At 32.0% G+C, this 16,546-nt stretch overlaps 1 protein-coding gene across 2 annotated transcripts; it reads right to left on the bottom strand.

Moving 5' to 3' along the window:
* Nucleotides 1-7,119: 7,119 nt before the first annotated feature.
* Nucleotides 7,120-11,450, bottom strand: LOC120076406 (UDP-glucuronate:xylan alpha-glucuronosyltransferase 2). 2 transcript variants are annotated; one of them, XM_039030221.1, is made up of 5 exons: nucleotides 11,164-11,450; nucleotides 10,838-11,032; nucleotides 10,315-10,741; nucleotides 8,575-9,099; nucleotides 7,120-7,732 (listed from the first exon to the last, which is right to left on the bottom strand). In XM_039030221.1, exons 1-5 carry the CDS (start codon nucleotides 11,356-11,358, stop codon nucleotides 7,317-7,319), a joined length of 1,758 nt encoding a protein of 585 aa, XP_038886149.1. In that variant the 5' UTR covers nucleotides 11,359-11,450; the 3' UTR covers nucleotides 7,120-7,316. The 2 variants fall into 2 exon arrangements, with proteins under 2 accessions (XP_038886149.1, XP_038886150.1); XM_039030222.1 differs by having other exon boundaries at nucleotides 11,159-11,297.
* Between the last annotated feature and the right edge of the window lie 5,096 nt (nucleotides 11,451-16,546).

Raw genomic sequence — 16,546 nt, 5'->3', positions numbered from 1 at the left:
AATATAAATATTATATGCTCTCCACGATCCCAACCATGCCCATGCATGTATGAAGACGATGGACCAACCTATGAGTCAAAATGCCCTAAATCAAATGCTGGCATCATCATCATCAGACTAACATAATCAATTTAACTCTGCGTCTGCATCACAGGGGCAACTCTTCCCATTGTGGACAACCTCATCGAACTCATCCTCTTCCCGAACAGGTCATTTACGTCTAGGAGCTGGTGGAGGAACAATAGGTATATCGTACATATAATGTATCTCTTCTATATAGCTCTGGTTGTCAATGCATATAGCAAAAACCTAGTTCGGATCATTCGCAACATCACGGAGTCTACTGTCTGTCTCTTATACACATCTAGATGTGTATAAGAGACAGGCAATAAACCTTGCACGATAGTGCCATCGCACTACCAAATGTGCAACTTTTTCAGACCAATCTCCAATCCTTAAGTCAATATCATGCAGTAGGGGTTCAGTATTACAAGGCGATGGGACATCCTATTGAAAACCGAATTGTCCCATCACCCTGTCAGGAAGATGCCACTCACCAATGTAAAAACACATGAGAGGACTTATCGTCCACAATATGTTTTGACCATTTGTACAGAAATTGGGCAAAGTGTGCATAATAATTTTGTAGGGCTCCCAAATAACTTGAAATACAAAATATTATATTGGAAAATATTAAAGACAAATACAATAAAAATGTGTATAAAATAATCAATTTGGTTCAGTGTTAATGTATCGGATCAGGTTGAAGCAGATCAAACATGTATCTGTACTAGCTGACTACATGTGTGGCTGTCCTAGTCACACAAAATTTTTCTTTCCACCTAAATTTTTAAATTGATAATTTAGATTTTGAATTAACTAGATTATAAAAATTAAGTTGAATTAAAATAACATATTGAGAACCGTAGGTTCGTCCAATTAATTGAGCATCATTTATATGTTGTAGCTGTGGAACCATTGTTGGAAATTACTCCCAAGCCCATAGTTGTAAAAGTATGAGAGGTCCAGCTATCTCACGAACTTCAGGTCTTGTTGCTTTGCATAGTTGTCTATACAACTATGCAAAACATGTTCCACCCCACGAATACCGTCCCACATCATAGAGGTTAGCTAATAGTGTTAGGAACATCAAGTGAACAAAATGACTTGACTTATCAGAAAACAGACTTTCACCCATCATTTGTAGTATATATGCTTGCACATATCTTATGACGATTTCCTCGTTTGCATCATTTGCGAGCTCACGGAATTGTGTCCCTAACCATATCAAACTTAACCTCGATCATTTAATTTTGTCGGTAGGTGGGACCACACGGAGGTAAGTTGAAAAATTTGTGACCAATCATCATATATCACTCCGGTGACTGATTCACCATCAACAAGTAACCCCAACAACACTTCCATGTCTTGTAGAGTGAAAGTGCACTCTCCAACAGACATATGACATGTATACATCTCAAGCCTCCATCTCTCGACCAAGGCTGTGATCAAATCAGATATCAGTCCAACTGAATAAATCCCAATTTGACAATCCCATAGAATCCAGATGTACGGAGTAGCGGTAGTATTCGAGGGTAGAGTGGGATAGTGCGCTGGACAATTGCCTCTCGACGTCTGCAGGATATTTCTTCAATAGTACGATCTTACCATACAACAGATGATCAATGAAGGACTAGTCGTACAAAACATCGAGATCAATAGGTCCCGGGTTTATAGCCATGATCTGAAAGAAAAAAAATATTATTTCTCAATTAGAAGAATAATGTACAACTTTTTAAATTGTAATAAAAAAAATTAAATATACAATAAAAGTATCATCTACACTTAATTAAATATACATGATAAAAAAAGTATTTATTTCTTAATTAAATAATGTACAACTTAATTAAAAGAATAATGTACAACTTTATAATTTATAATAAAAAAATTGAATATACAATAAAAGTATCATCTACACTTAATTAAATATACATGATAAAAAGTATTTATTTCTCAATTAAATAATGTGCAACTTAATTAAAAGAATAATGTACAACTTTATAAATTATAATAAAAAAATTGAATATACAATAAATGTATCATCTAGACTTAATTAAATATATAAGAAAAAAATATTTATTTCTCAATCCCTAACTGTCTGGAGCCCGTCCTAGTAACGAAGGACACTTCCTTCAATTATGGCCTAACTGATTATAGAATTCACATCGTTGTCCTCTGTCCAATCCATCTCTTTATGATAACTAAGAAGGGCATATTAGGGTGTGTGATCCAGTAATCTTCATGCGGTATAGGTTGAAATTGAGGAGAGTAACATTCAGCATACGTTGACAATTTATAGTAGTTCTCAATAAAGTCTTCGTAGTTCATGTTAAAATATAAGCAAACTGTTATAAAATGCGAGCATGGATTGCCAAACGCTTGCCACTTGTTACATGAACAGTACCGCTCGACCTATTTAGCCTCAATGTTTGAACATTTCCTCCTTTAGCATTGAGACTATGACGTCCGGTCTTCACATGAAACACACCTTCATATCGATCGTACGATTGTATTTCATGTTTACTAGATCTTGCAGCACATTTATTAATTTTTTCGTGTGCGTACCTGAATTTTTACTCTACTTAATATTATAAAATATGCTTGACACAAATTGTTAATAACATATATAATAATAATAATAATAATAATATTACCGGTATATTTATCTTAACACTCCAAAACATCCCTTATTTCTTCTCTTCTTTTCTCGAAATAATTTATGCACTTGAAGAATGTTATTTGGGCAAGAGCATTTATCGGCAACATTCGAGCTCCTTTGAAGATGCCATTTATGCACTCGGATAGATTTCTTGTCATCCACCCATATCTGAACCCTCCATCATGTGCTTAAGTCCATTGCTCTATACCAATGTTGTAAAAAAAAAAAAACTCAGCTCCAATTTATTCCTTTGATATCTTTCATTGCTTTATTAAACTTCTAAATTTAAAACTGACATCCGATACGATAGACATAATTTTTCAATGTATTAAATTTGTACTTTTTATTTAGGTTGCTAACGATAAGTCGTAAGCAGAAATGATGGTGACATTTTGATCCCGGCCAACCATTTGCTGGATTGTTCACTGCTGCGATTATGCCAACATGTCGATCTGAAATTAAACACACCTCTTCGTGTGTTACAATTTCTCTCAAATGTTTCAGGAACCATCCCCATGAGTCTATAGACTCTTCACCTGCTGCAACGACAAATGTAAGTGGAAGAAGATGCCCATTCGAATCAACGGATGTAGCAATAAGCAATTTTCCTCGATATTTGCCATACAAGTGGGTACCATTTATTTGAATTATCGGTCAACATTTATTAAAAGCTTCTATACAAGGACCAAATGCCCAAAGTACACAAGTTAGGATAACATGGCCTTCAGTAAGCGTTTCTTTCATTTTCCACTCTACATGTGTTCCATGATTGGTTTGCTTAACCATATATAATCATTCGTGTAACAATTTGTAAGACTCATCCCAATCACTGAACACTTTAACCAACGTTTTTCTTTTGCCCTCCCATACCCTATGGTAAGGAACTTGATATCCAAACTTTGATTTGATGTTGGACTGCAGTTGTGCCACGCTGATAGATGATTTTTCTTTTACAACATCATAGAACTCTAGTGCAATCATTGATGAATCCAATTGCACATGACTTTGACTCAGTTCTGAATAAAAACATGCATGTTGCTCATCATACTTAGTAATCTCGAACAAGCCATGTGATTTTTTCTTTATTGCACGAAGTCTCCATTTGCAACCTTCTTCCCACATCTTACACCGAATTGTCCAGATCGTCGGTGTCGATTCCACAACCTCATATGGTACGCGACATTTAATAGCAAAACATTTGACCGCGTGTTGTAGCATTTCTTTATCTTGACAAATTATCCCTCAAATCATCCCTAGTATTGTCAACGTCCATAGGGCTACAATTGGGTCATGTTCTCGAATGCTATCTAGTACATTCATATCCAAATCATTGAATGTATCTGAAGGTAACTCATGTTCACGACCATCAAAATCCAACTCTTCAAATTCATCATCCGTTTCTATTCTGAAATCTCTATACTGATTGTTAGCCGCCATATCTTCATTATCACATGGCGATGTAACTAACTCCGGATTAGGATCATTACATTGAGTTGGATCTTCAATCGGACTAAATGGTGCATTCAAATTTATATCCAACCCTATCCTATTTACATTTACATATAAATGCAGTAAATTCGGGAGTGACATCGCGATTGAGAACATCAAGTTCATAGCTTGTACATTTAGATTAGGGAATGACATAAACTTTATTGATCCTAAACATTTGTTCACCATTTTCTAAAAAAAAAAGACAAACAATACATTACTAATTGTTCTACTAATTATCAAATTTAAACAAAAACAAATCACAATAAAAATCACAATAAGAAATATATTTAAAAAAGCACAATAAAAATCACAATAAGGTAAACTTTTTAAAACTATTTTTAAACATAACAATAAATTAAAACTTTTCAAATATCATAAGAAATATATACAAAAAATCACAATAATTTTGTATTAAACTAAAAATATTAAAGTTTTTAAACTATAAACATCAACTTTTTAAACATAATAATAAAATAAACTTTTTAAAACTATTTTTTTCAAATTTAATAAAAAAAATAGAAATAAAAAAATAAAAAATCCTAAGAAATATATTAAAAAATTCACAATAATTTTGTATTAAATTAAAAATATTAAACTTTTTAAATTATAAACATCAACTTTTTAAACGTAACAATAAGTTAAACTTTTTAAAACTAGTTTTTCAAATTTAATACTAAAAAAATAAAATATCATGAGAAATATATTAAAAAAATCACAATAATTTTATATTAAACTAAAAATATTAAGATTTATGAATATCAACTTTTTAAACATAACAATAAATTAAACTTTTTAAAACTATTTCAAACTATATTTTCAAAATTAATACTAAAAAAATCAAATATCATAAGAAATATATTTAAAAATATCACAATAATTTTGTATTAAACTAAAAATATTAAAGCATAAACATCAACTTTTTAAACATAACAATAAACTATACTTAAATACAAACAAAAACAAACAAAATATAAATAAGATTAACATGTTGGTATAACATAATATAAATAAGATTAACACTAATAGAGAAAGAGCTACTAACATCGATATGTAAATATTATTGAATTCAACAACTCCTAAAAAAGTAATATGATAGATCTATTAAATATAAAAAACTAGTAATAAATAAACAGTAAACTCACAAATTTAATAGTGGTTTTTCTTTCTTCCCTAAAGTGATAATGGTCTCTCTTTTCTTTGCTATTTCTTATTCGACAACAAAAACTAAGAAAAAAACAAAATATTATGAGAATATGGATCTACAACAAAAACTATGAAAAAAACAAAATATTATGAGAATGTAAGAATTTTGTTAACGTTACCTCTTTTTTTCTTTGTTTCCCAAACAACAACAAAAACTATAAAAAGAATATAGTACTATGAAAATAGGAACAAAATTTACAATTATTTAAAAAAAAATGAAATTTTGTATAGTAAATGTACAAACCTCACAATTTAATAGACGAATGTGGGAGAAGAAGAAGATTTAGAACAAAAAATGGAGTGATGAAGAAGGCAGAAAACGATGAAGAAATGAAGAAGGTAGAAGCAAATGAAAGGAGGCAGAAGCAAAATGAAAGGAGGCAGAGATGAAAGAAGACAAAGGCAAACGAAAGAAGGCAGATAGGTTGTGATGTGAGAAATGAGAAGTGAGAAGAAGGGATTAAAAACTTGTAGGTTGAGTTTTCAAAACTCGACCCACGGGTTTGATCGGTGTTGGGAAATTAAAGACAGATGAGACGATTCACTGCAGTCCTATTTGCTACCACGATTCGCTGCCATGAGCGGCAACTTTATTAGGTCGAACCCTCGACATGGAGGAAGTAGATCTAGTTTTACTTTAGGTCGAGGGTTCAACCCTCGACATCTTTAATTTTTTTAGGTCGAGGGTTTAACCCTCGACATCTTCTTTAATTATACAAAATCTCAACCTCAAAATCTCTAAAACAACCACAAATTTTTAAATACTTCCAAAACAACCATATATCTCTAAATACTTTTCCGAACTACAAAATTAAAAAAAAAAAACTCCTTCACACTCATATATGTATAACAAACATTAATTAATAATGTCAATTAATGTCTAATTTTAATTTCTACAAAATTGAAATTAAACAAAATGTTATAATTGAGAAATTTGGTTTTTGTTTTTAGTTCAACGATATGAAAGGTGGAAGTTCAAAGAGCTGAAAATATCATAATTTTTTAGAAATGAATCCATGAATATGTATAAGAAAATGAAAAAAATGAACTTGTAAAGGGACAATTACATGGTTGATATGCTTCCAAGTGTAGTGGCGGAAGATTAGAAACAGTGAAGAAAGAAGTTTAACAAGTAGCTATAAAGTTAAAATTTGCAATTCTGCAAATATACATCATTACAAAGTAATTAATTAGTAATGAGTACATTATCATCTTCCAAAGGGGATATTAATGGAATGATAATTATTGACTAAATTTATCTTTCAACGTATTCCATGGATTGCTTTATGACCAAAAAATTTAAGAGGGTTAAGAAAGATAAATTTAATTGAGGAACAATAATGTGCAACGATTTGAACACATGACCTCTTTAGATCACTGACTCTAATACCATCTCAAATTATCTAAAAATTTATTAGATGATATATGATTAAATCTATTTTCATTTATAAACTTAAATTTTTGGATAAAAAATAATGCGAGCAAACTAAAGAAAAGAAATTAAAACCAGCATTTAATACTTGGAAACATGCTGCACTCATCTTTTTGCAAATATTAAGAAAATATATATATAAAATATCTTTTTTGGAAAATAAATGTCACCTGACAACTTATATTGAATACTAAGGTAATCTAGCCAAAAATGGATGCAGTCAATTATTAACCTTCAAAAAATCTCTAAAAGAAATGGAATATTATTTAAAAAGTGATACATTGTCTAAAGCCAAATATGTGTAAAATCACAGCTCTCAAGAGTCCAATTGAGAACTATTCACACACATAAATTATAATAAAAGAAATTATACATACATAAAAAAAAAAATCATCACCAAAGGAGAAAAAAGAAAAAAAGAAAAATACAACGAAAAAAAATTACGAATACAACAAATTTTCATTTGATTTTCTAAACCAAATGAATCCGTCTAGGATCTGTGATATTAATGTTCCAATGTTGATCCTGATAACCAATGTTCTTAGCCATTTTTCTATCCCAATCCAACTCAATCCTTCTCCTCTTTGTAAGCTTACAAAATGCTTGCAACTTCTCATTCATGGCGTCGTGTAGCTTCCACCACCTTTTGTGAGCCACATCGCTAGCATAAACCCGTTGGTCATCTATGTTCCAATTGCAATCGTAGTCTCTATAGCATAGCCATGGCTTCAACCCCAAGTAATGTATGGCATAAAGCTTTGGCGGATCGGCCCCAAACATCTCATTCTTCACGCTCCTCTCTAGCGTCGTGTTCGACCAGAAGTTCTTTAAGAAGTTTGTTCGTCGTGGTAGTCTGTGCCACCATACGAACACTTCGTTTAGAAATCCTGTTAAAAATATGAATAAAAGACTAAGATGAATGTACTTATGAAGAAAAGGATTTTAAATGGAGTAAAAACACTTGATAAAGTAGTTTATGGATAAAGCATTTGATTTATTCATGTGGTGATTTGCTTCAACAACATTTTTGGGAAAAAAATATTTAGGTGTATCTCGATTGTACTCATATTTGTGCAGTCCACCTAAATACTTAATCACAAGTTGACACGTGACAAACTTTTATTTTTTTTAAAGAAGACATTTTTTTAAAAATATTTTTTCTTGTTATTGAATGGAATGCGTGGAGATAGGTGTAGCTTAGGCTGCATCCACATATTACTTAAAAAAAAAATTCTTAAACCCAAATTAACTTAGCTCTTAGATACAAATGTGGTTTTTGACATGGTATCAATGTCGAGTTATGAGTTAAGTTTATAACTACAATTTTTAAGTTTACATGTGAGGGAGAGTGTGATTAAATGGTATAAGTTAATAAGTTTATAAACCTTAATTATTTTGAGTTTTAATCTTGTGTGTCTTATTAACCTTATAATTAATGATTAGATTTTGAAAATTATCTAATAAATCTTTGAACTTCCAACCTCATGTGTAATAAGTTATCTAAATTAAAAAAATTATTAGATATGTTTTAAAATTTACAACACACTGAACATTGTTAGTGATAATTTCAACAAATGTGGAGTACAAGGATTTGAACTCAATGATTCTTTTTTTTTTTTTAAAAAAAAAACATGTCGATTATTGCTAAACTATGTTCGTATGTTGACATTCAAAATTTTGAAAAAATAAAAGCAGTTAACTTAAGCTTTTGAGTTATAAGTAATCTAACCTTGGTCACCGCCGTTGTAAGAGACGATCTCATCGCGTCGCTCCATGAAGATACGAAACGTACAATTGGAGGGTTCGATAACCATGATGCCAGAGTTGAAGATGGAGTTATCATTACCGACGGCAGACATCTGAGGGAAGTAAAAGAGAAGGTCGAGGTTGCGAAGGACGATGATGTCGGAGTCGATGAAGATGATCTTGTCGTAGTCAGTGAGCTGCCATAACCGGAACTTGCTGTAGTTGTATTCGTTGTAAGAGTTTTTCTCGGCCCTCGGGTTTCGGATTCGGGTTATGATCCGGATCCTCCACCCGGCTTCGACCAGGGCGGCGCGTTTGGACATGGAGATAGAGTCGTCCATTAGGAGGATAAGGTCACGTTTTGTTCCGGTTTGGAGTAGGCTTTGAGCTAGCGTAATGGCACCGCACACGTAAGCTTCCGAAGAGTGGATTACTGTGGCATATGCTTCTCGTTTTACCATCTTTGTAGCTCTTTGGATTTTGGAAAGATCGTACACTTTCTCCACTCCTGTAATTTAAATCTTTGATATATTCAATATTTTATAAAATTAATCGATCTATTAAGATATAGATTACCGCTGAATTTTGTGGTCAATGTAAGCATAGGTTAAGCCACATATGCTCTCAATCAAAAGGATAGAGACTTGAATATCCAACTCCTAATGTACTTATTATGCTGAACTTAAAAAAGTTTGAATTTTATGTCTGATATAACTCTAAACATTTAATTTTGAGTTTTTTCATAGATCGAAGAATATTAAATATTGGTGAATAAATTACTTATTAAATACAAAATTGAAAAGTTGTGAGCTTACAAGAAAAAATATAATACAAAATTGAAAAATTGAGCACCTACTAAAAAAATTCAAAATGGTACGGATCTAGCATATTCATGTATTAAAAAAAGCTTTAAAATTTAGAAACTTATTTAAATTGAAAACAATAAAAGCCATATAACGAATTATGAATTTTGTTCTTAAACATTTATGGTTATATTTATCCCATTTTGAAATTTTAAAAGCATTTAACTATACCTCTTAATACATCAAATGTCAATAATGTTACGTTGGTTATTACTATCTAACAAAATCAATTAAACTTAAAGTAAATTTAATTCAATCGTATAAGCCGATTCAAGAGATTGGAGGTTTAATCTTCCATCTCATAATTATTGTACTAAAAAATTTACTATCAATTAAATGATGAGGTGAGAAATTAACGAGAAGACCTCTAATTTAATTTGGATTTATTTGAAAGTACAACAAATATGGAAATGTGATAAAATATCTAATTTCATGAAACATAGTACATACTAATTAAAGGTATGCTCACTTTAATCCCAATTTAATTTGAATTCAATTCAAACATTATAGAAACTAATTGAAAGTTAGATTAAATAAACACCATGAACATTTAGGAAGAAAATCAATAATTTAGCACTAATTAAAAAAGCATGTCCGTGACTAGGTTAGTTGACATTATTTTGAGTTTAACGTAAAACACAAATCATTCCCATGGGACCCCCAAAAGCAATCTCAATTCTCAACCAAAACTCAACCAACTCTTAACGTAGCAATCAAGCAATCATCTTCCTCTCCAATCCCCCATTGAAAAAAAAGAAAAAAAACCAAAATTTCAAACTTCTAAATCGAAACATCATATATTCATTTTCAATAATTCAATTATACTTAAATTCCCATTTGCATGTTATATACGTACATACCTCGATCCCAAATGGGCATTGCCAATTGACAAGACCCAACCGGCAATGAAACCTTCTGTTCCAATCTACTCATCTCCGCCTCATAAAACCACCAATATCCCTCCCGGTCGATCAAGTCGTCGCACCGGAAAAGCTCCATCATCGGTCGACATTTGCTCAAAAACGCCACCTTCGTCCGGGAAAACCAATCCCTCTTCCCTTTCTTCGCAGCCATGTTTGCCACTATCAAATGTACTTGAAGCCGGAATACGTCCCTCCCCCAACCCTCCTCGGGGTACCGACATGGAAGCTTCGCTACTATCATGTCGACTTTTTGATATCTCCGATAATCCGGTAATGGTATCTCCGGACATGATGCACCATCTAGGTCTTCCTCCTCATCAACCCACTCTGGAAACAAATCCTTCCACTCGAAATATTTAGATACCTGTTGATGAAGAATGTGAATAATGATACAGTTTGACATGACTTTTCAAGTACTTAAAAATAGTAAAACAGTTGCATAACACTTATTTAAGAATACCTTCTCAAAATCAATGTGTATGACATCAAAACTTGACTCCCATTCACTAACATCTTCTTCATCCAAATTCACCATCCCAATCTTGGTTGATTTCCCCATTTTCTTCCAAAGCTTCATTGGTATCTCCAACTTGGTCATATTTCTCCTCAACTTTAAAGGCAAACTTGGCTCAGTCTCCTCCAAAACTGCCTTCATCTACCAAATTAAAACAAATTATTCAATACAAGTTAAAAATTATAGTTTTAAGTAGTATGAAATAATCGTCAATTGCATCATTTCAATCATCAATTAAAAATAGAAAAACTTACTAAGTTAGCTCACCTAACCTTGGGATGGCACTCGAGTAAAGAACACGAGACGAACGACGCTGCATTGATAGGATACGGGGCGGAAGACAACGAAGGGCGGCGGAGGAGTAGGGCGACGTAAATGAGCAAGAAGAAAGCTAAGAAGAGCAAGTTGACTCTGATGATTAAAGCTTTAGCCTTCAACATTCTCTGAAGACCAACTCCTTCAACCATTCTTAATTAATTGCTTTCTGAGAGAGTGAAGAAAATTGAGGTGGTTTTTTTTATATAAGAAACAGGCTTTAGAATTAGTAGAGAGGAGGAATAATATAGTATTTGATTATGAGAGAAGGAATAGATTAATTGGGATTTAAGAGAGCAAAATTAGAGTAGATAGTAATTAAAGAAAGTTGGACCACTGTGGTACCTCCAAGTGTCACTTTTATTTGGAATTTAGATTTCCTTTTCTTTTGAACAAACATAAACATTAAGGAAAAGAAAAAGTTTGGAGAAATTTAGGGTTAGCTTTGCCCTTTTGGGTAGTGTTGGATCATTGTTATATGTTATATATTTGGTATTTGGTACTGATAGAACTCAATTTTTCTTTTGGATTTCCCAATTATTTTATTATTATTATTTTTTTTTTGTTTTTTTGTTTTGCAAATGGTTTTGTTTTATATTAAGAAAAGTTATCAAAATTTCTATCCTATTTGAAGTTACATATAGTTACCTAACATAGTTGTTTGAAAACTCACACGTAAAATGCACTCTTAAACTCTCATTATTCATCTTATTATTCGAAAGAGATTCGAGAGATATTTTCTTGTTAGATAATTCAAATCTTTTTTGAGTTGAAAATTCCATATAATAGTTTAATTTGTTAGGAAAAAATCACATAAGAAGCACACTTGAACTCTCATTGCTCACTTTAATATTTGAAGGAAATTCAAGCAACATTTGAATACTCATGATACTTCAATACTCTCAATATATGTGCATAAGCTGCTAGGACTTCTTTTTCCCAACCAACATCTATTCAGGTATATTTTTGTATTTTTAATCTTTACAAAGAGAATTGTCATTGATATTTACGAATAGAAAATTTAAATTTACAACAAAAGAAACTAGAATCTAAATTTCAATTACCAATTAATAAATATATTTTTAAGATGAAATAAAAAAGTTATATATTACCAATTAAATACAATAAATTATAATTATAATTATAATTAGTCTGCCAATATTGTAACAATAAACTGAAATTATAGTAGAGAAGGTTATAGAAGAGTAATTTAGAAACTGAGGCATGGGTATAATTGTAAAATGGCGGTCCACGTGGACGACTGGCCCAAAAAAAGGAAAAATTTGTTGGGCAGTCGGCTTCGTGCATGCAGTGAAATGTCGCTTTTATTCGTTAGCAAATCGCAAGTCTCCACCAATTCCAAATTTCCTTCATTTTTTTTTTCTTTTTTTCTTTTTTGTTTAAAAATTTCCACTTCGCTGATTCGTCGTCGTTTTAGTGTCATAAGTAAGTTTGCTTCCGCTTTAGGTTGGAATAGCAATCTTAAAAACGACACCGTAAAGTAACCACCAACTTTTTCACAATGTTTAACACGACTCATAGGATCGAATTACAATCGCGTTTGAATTATGGTGAACCATCACATTTAACAATTATCGCCATAATTTTTTATTTTTTTAATATAATAAAAACTAGTCTCGACATCATAGTTTTAAATCGAAAAAGGAAAAAAAAAGCCATGATCACACATATATGTACTTTAATAAGTTATGCAATGATTCGAGAAAAAATACAATAAAATGTTAGATATAGATATCAAAAAGTTGTTGCGCCGTGGAATAGTCACGACCCTGAAAGTAATTTCAATGCGACCTTAGTGCAATCGCTATTGTTAGTTGCTCCCAAAGGTTAACACAACTTCCAATTTCAAGTGTGCACTCGTTGGAAAATGGATTGGAATTAAAAAAGAAAAACAATGCTCAGAACAAATTAAGCAAAGATTGAAAATCAAATACAGGTCGGTCGATTACTAACCGTTGCTCTAGGTTTATGAAGAAGAAGAAGAATACGAAACGACTAGGGTTGAATGAGAAGAAAAATAGACATAAATCGGGAAGCAAACAATCAAAATAATGGATAAAATCGGTTTATAATATTAAAAGAATAAGTAGGAAAAACTTAATTCTTTTTTGCGCAGTTACTCTCGGATGGATGGCGGCGGCAGCGTGTGCATGTTGTGAAAGGGTTATACTTCCACCACCACCACACTTTGGAATCACCTCTAGCATGCCTTGGTATTTAGGTATTGCTTAATTCTCCAATGTGGACCAACATTTTCCCATTTCCTTTTAACAACTTCATTAGAGAAAATGAGTTACCTCTTGAATTTTTAATAGTGTTGGTTGAGACTTCTATAACACGTTTTACTCCTAGAGCTTTTCTTGATTCCATGATATAGAGTTTGCTAATTAAGGACATGCACATAAAACCTCGAGTCACTGTGAAAGCTATAGAAAGAGATTCTTAAGTTTTTTCATAGAAGATGGCTACACCTTCACTATCATGTCAAATGCTTCATTAAGTCTGTTAGAGACAAACCGCTAAAAAACCGAGCTATTGAGATTTCATCATCTAGTTCGTATAAGGACCAACTTAATCAAGTATGTTAAAGACAGACCACTCAAATACTTAGATATGAAGATTTCATCATTATCCATCAAGTCCATATCCGTGAAGGGCTATGGATCAATTAAAGGTTTTAATTTTATCCATCAAGTCCGCACTAGGACCACCCAAATAAAGGATTATGGACCATCAAGTCTATCACAATAGACCACCCAGATAAAGGGCTATGAACTACTATAAGAGTATCATGTCCACTGAGGATTTTAAAGTTATTTTCTTGTTAGGTCTTTGGCTAGAGGATCGGTCAAATTCCTCTCAGACCTCTCCAAGGAAATAACTACTCCTTTTAACAACTATTTCACAGCTCCATGACTGAAATGTATATGCCTCATTTTGCCATTATATACACTATTCTTGGCAATTCCTATGACAGCTTGTGAATCACAATGCATAGAGACTGGTATTGATGTTTTCAACAATGATACATCTCCTAGCAGGCTTTGGATCTAGCTATGCATGTCTGTTTTGCAGACTTCCATGATATGACTCCTCCTTTAAGTAAGAATACATATCCACTAGTAAAACTGACATCGTAATTATTAGTTCAATTTGCGCCACAATAGCCTTCTAATACAACAAAGAATTTATTGAGATGCAAACAATAGTCTATTGTGCCATTAAAATGTCTCAACAGAAGACGAAGAGCACCCCAATGAACTTTATCAGGATTATGTGTATATCTACTCAATCTACTTACAACGTATGCAATATCCGGTCTAGTAAAGTTCATTAGAAACATAACACTACCCATCCTCTTTGCATATTCAGATTGAGACTCACTATCTCTCTTATTTTTCTTAAGATTTATACTAGTGTTGTAAGGTGTTCTTATAGGAGGATCAATAAAACAGTCAAATCTCTTTGATAATTTTTTCAAGGTAGTGTGGTTGACACAGAGAAAATCCATTTCCAGTTTTTCTTATTTTAACACCAAGTATTACATTCGCTTCCCCTAAATCTTTCATTTCAAAATGTGACGATAATAACAACCTGGTATTATTGATTACCTTTATGTTTATTCTAAAGATGAGTATATTATCAACATACAAGCATATAATCACACACTTGGCTCCAAATAATTTTGAATAAACACATGCAAAGGCTTACTTAAAGTCTTCATTGTCATATAGAATGACAAGATGAAAGCTTATAAACCTTTCAGTAGTGGGATAGCTATGAAATGACTCTACTTTAGTTGTGACTTATTGGAAGTCAAAACTGTCATGCTGGATGACAAGAATTGAAGGAGGTTAACAAAGAGAAATTTTGTTAAAGTCATAAATTTAAGATAAAATAGTGTACTTAATCTCAGTCAATTTTTTATAGATTATCATTAATGATGGCAACCTCAAAGGATATGAATGGATTTACAAAAGGAAGGCTTGAAAGTGTAGTACTTGGAGATAGAAATCTTCAAAGTAAAACTCTTGGCATCAGGTGAAACCAGCGTCAGATCTATTGGGTGAAAATGGACTGTGAGTCAATTTTCTAACTAGTTTGTATAACAGAGTCTATGCATTTTTTTTGTTCAATGTTGCATATGAGATATGTAAGAATGAATAACTTCTTCTATGAAAAGAAGTTCGATGCATCTACGTTATTTCAAGAATTTTTTTTTTTTAGATTGAATTGTAAAAATGTTTGCAAATATTGTGAATTTCACAATTAGGATCTTTGAAAACAAGGGTTTGATACAGAATCATAATCGGCGACTTAAAAATATGACGATGTTCTTGTATAGACAATAAAACGGACGTGGACATTTATCTATTTTTTATATTGATTTGTGCTCATTATGGTTGAATTAGAAATCAATATGAAGTTTTGACTATTTAACTATTTCAAATAGTTTATTTGAAGTGTTTTTGTATATTTAAAATCCACATACAGATGTTTAGGACCTGATGTTAAATTGGTCTCATACATCTTACGTTTACAAAGAAGTTGTTTATTGTTCGATGCAAATACTTCAAATGAAATGGATTTGTACCATTCTACAATGAAGTTGATTTGTCTAAGGGAAAAGTTTTCTAAGACACATCAAATATTGAGGGGATGTACATTTTACATAAGACTTAACATTTAATATACAATTGGTTAGTTAAGTTGGTAAAGTCGATGGTGTGACCATTGAGTTTTGAAAATTAAAATTTACGAATAATGAAACGTTGGTATATATAGTTCAATATTTGATCTTTTACGAAATATACTGTTTCATATTAGATTTAGAGAAATCCGTGTTTTATCCTAGTAGGTGTATATTGGATGATAAAGCAATGTCCGGCTTGTGAAGCAATATTTTGCATATCCCAAGTATGTCTTTTGATATTTGAAAATTGTTTCAGAAATAACTTGGTCTGTCCACTTTATGAGATAATGTGGTGCAAGATTTGAGTTTGAGGATATAGGTAGGCTCTAAGTTATAGGACTGAGAGAAACATCTTGTTGATGACCAAATTGTTTTTATTGACATAACTATTTGTATTATATAAAAGGATTCTCTAGGCTAAAGTGTGAGATAATCTCCTAGACTATCTAGGACTACGGGACATGTCTCTAGTGTACTATGGCAAGTAGGAGAACATGTAGGATATTGAGTATGCCCTAGGATACATGTCTTACTAGTTTATATTTCCTCGGCTTTAGTGCAAGTGAGAGATTATTGGGATATATGCCTTAAAGCCTCGTAGCTATATGTTAGTTTAATCAATGGTC

Source organism: Benincasa hispida, chromosome 4 (genome assembly GCF_009727055.1).
Source record: "Benincasa hispida cultivar B227 chromosome 4, ASM972705v1, whole genome shotgun sequence".
Lineage (NCBI taxonomy): Eukaryota > Viridiplantae > Streptophyta > Magnoliopsida > Cucurbitales > Cucurbitaceae > Benincasa > Benincasa hispida.
This window is presented reverse-complemented; position numbering and strand designations above follow the sequence as displayed.